General features: G+C 58.1%; 1 protein-coding gene across 1 annotated transcript in view; it reads right to left on the minus strand.

Annotated features, from left to right (window-relative positions):
* Positions 1–338: 338 nt before the first annotated feature.
* The window catches only part of PNMA3 (PNMA family member 3), a 1618-nt gene continuing 327 nt past the window's right edge, over positions 339–1629 (minus strand). Inside the window, 1 exon segment of the mRNA XM_015592814.2 lies at positions 339–1629. This exon segment is cut by the window's right edge and continues 13 nt beyond it. Coding sequence (XP_015448300.1) covers positions 557–1629 — 1073 coding nt within the window. The 3' untranslated portion in view covers positions 339–556.

Raw genomic sequence — 1629 nt, forward strand, 5'->3', positions numbered from 1 at the left:
ACGATTCTGAAGACAGGCTGGACCCTGCGGTCACCCCTCCGGAGGGGGGCCACTACCTCTCCGCCTTGCAGCTCTTCAGGGCCGATGCCAGCTTCTCTTGGTGACAGATTCCCTGGGGAAGGCTCCTCCAGGCCCCAGGGGGCCCAGGGGCCGGTCTGCATTCTTAGCTCTGAGCCCAGAGCGTGGGTGTTTAGGGGTGGCCACACGACGGGGTCGAGGCCAGAATCCCCCGCTGTACCTCCTTCCGCTTCTGCCGTGGTGGGGTGACTGCTCATGGCCTGCGCACGCTCTTCGCCAGGTGCGGTGGCCCCATGTTCGCATCGCTGGTCCATCTTCGGGATCTTGTGGTGGATTCTTCCTGACCCAATTTTGCGCTTGTGGGCAGAGACCCTCTCAGCTGCTGGAGGGAGAGTGGGCCTGGCCTGGGCCTGGCTGCCCTGCCCCTCTGCCCCACTCACGTCCTCTGCTCTCTGTGTGGACTGCCCCTGCCTTTTCATCCAACACCACCTTTGTCTCCTCATCCTGTAGTAAGAAAAGCTGCCCTGTTCTGCTGAGCCTAGTTGGCGTTGGGCTTGGGATGGCTCTTGTCCCAAGCCCAACTCTCGTTTCCCGACTCCTCTGCGGCCTGTCTCTTCTGCTTTACCAAGGGAAGGTTTGGAGGGTTGCTACACTGTGCCCTGATGTGGCCTTCTTCTCCACAGCTATAGCAGAATGAGTGGTTTTTCCGTTTTCTCGAACTTCGAGAGTTGGCCCTTGATGTACCCCCTCGCCGACGGCGGCCTCTGCCCCTCCTGCGCCGGGAACTTTGGGAAGGCTCGGAATGTAAAGTATTGCCAGGGGCAAGGAAAGGCATTGGTCTGAAACCACTGGCTCCGGCAGGTGACCTCATGCCTGCTTCCAGCAGGTCCAGCCTGTCCCTCTCAGGACCTAAAGTGGCCTCCCACTCTTCCTCCTCACGCAGGAGCTTCACCAGCGCCAAGAAACCAGGAGGCTTCCTTCGCTGTTTCATCACCTTAAGCCTGCCTCGAAGTTTGTCAGTCAGGGTGGCCCCGCTTAAGACTTGTTTCAGGCGAGCCAGGTTCACATTCTTTCGTGACACTGCATTTTTTTCTACGGCTCTTTGGAGCAGGGGTTCTAACCGTAACACAAAGTTGGAGGCTTTCTCTCCCGCCTCCTGATAGGCCTTACAAAACTTCACATGGGCGATTTTACGGCTCTCCACAGGTCCGAACACCTGCTGCAGGGCTTCCAGACACTCCTCCACAGTTATGGCGGCATTGTGGGCTCGGAGCCCGCTGACTACTTGCAGAGCAGGGCCCCGCAAGGATTCCATCAGCCGCCGCCTCTTTTCCCCCTCAGGCACCTGCCACATCTGTAGCACCTCAGTGGTGTGCTCAAGCCAGGCTTCAAAGGCCAACACCCCTGGGATAGACACAGTGTTCCCAGAAAATACTCTGAGTTCACGGTATAACATTTGTTCTAGCAGAGGCTGCACTGCTGCCCCCAGAGTCTGGGCCCAAGTCCAGAAGTCAGGTGATATGGCCATTCTGGGAGCGGGACAACTGGTGTCTGATCCGAGAACTCTGTTCATGTCTGACACTGACCGCTCCTCTTCATCTAAGAAGCGGT

This window comes from Pteropus alecto, unplaced genomic scaffold (genome assembly GCF_000325575.1).
Source record: "Pteropus alecto unplaced genomic scaffold, ASM32557v1 scaffold1701, whole genome shotgun sequence".
Lineage (NCBI taxonomy): Eukaryota > Metazoa > Chordata > Mammalia > Chiroptera > Pteropodidae > Pteropus > Pteropus alecto.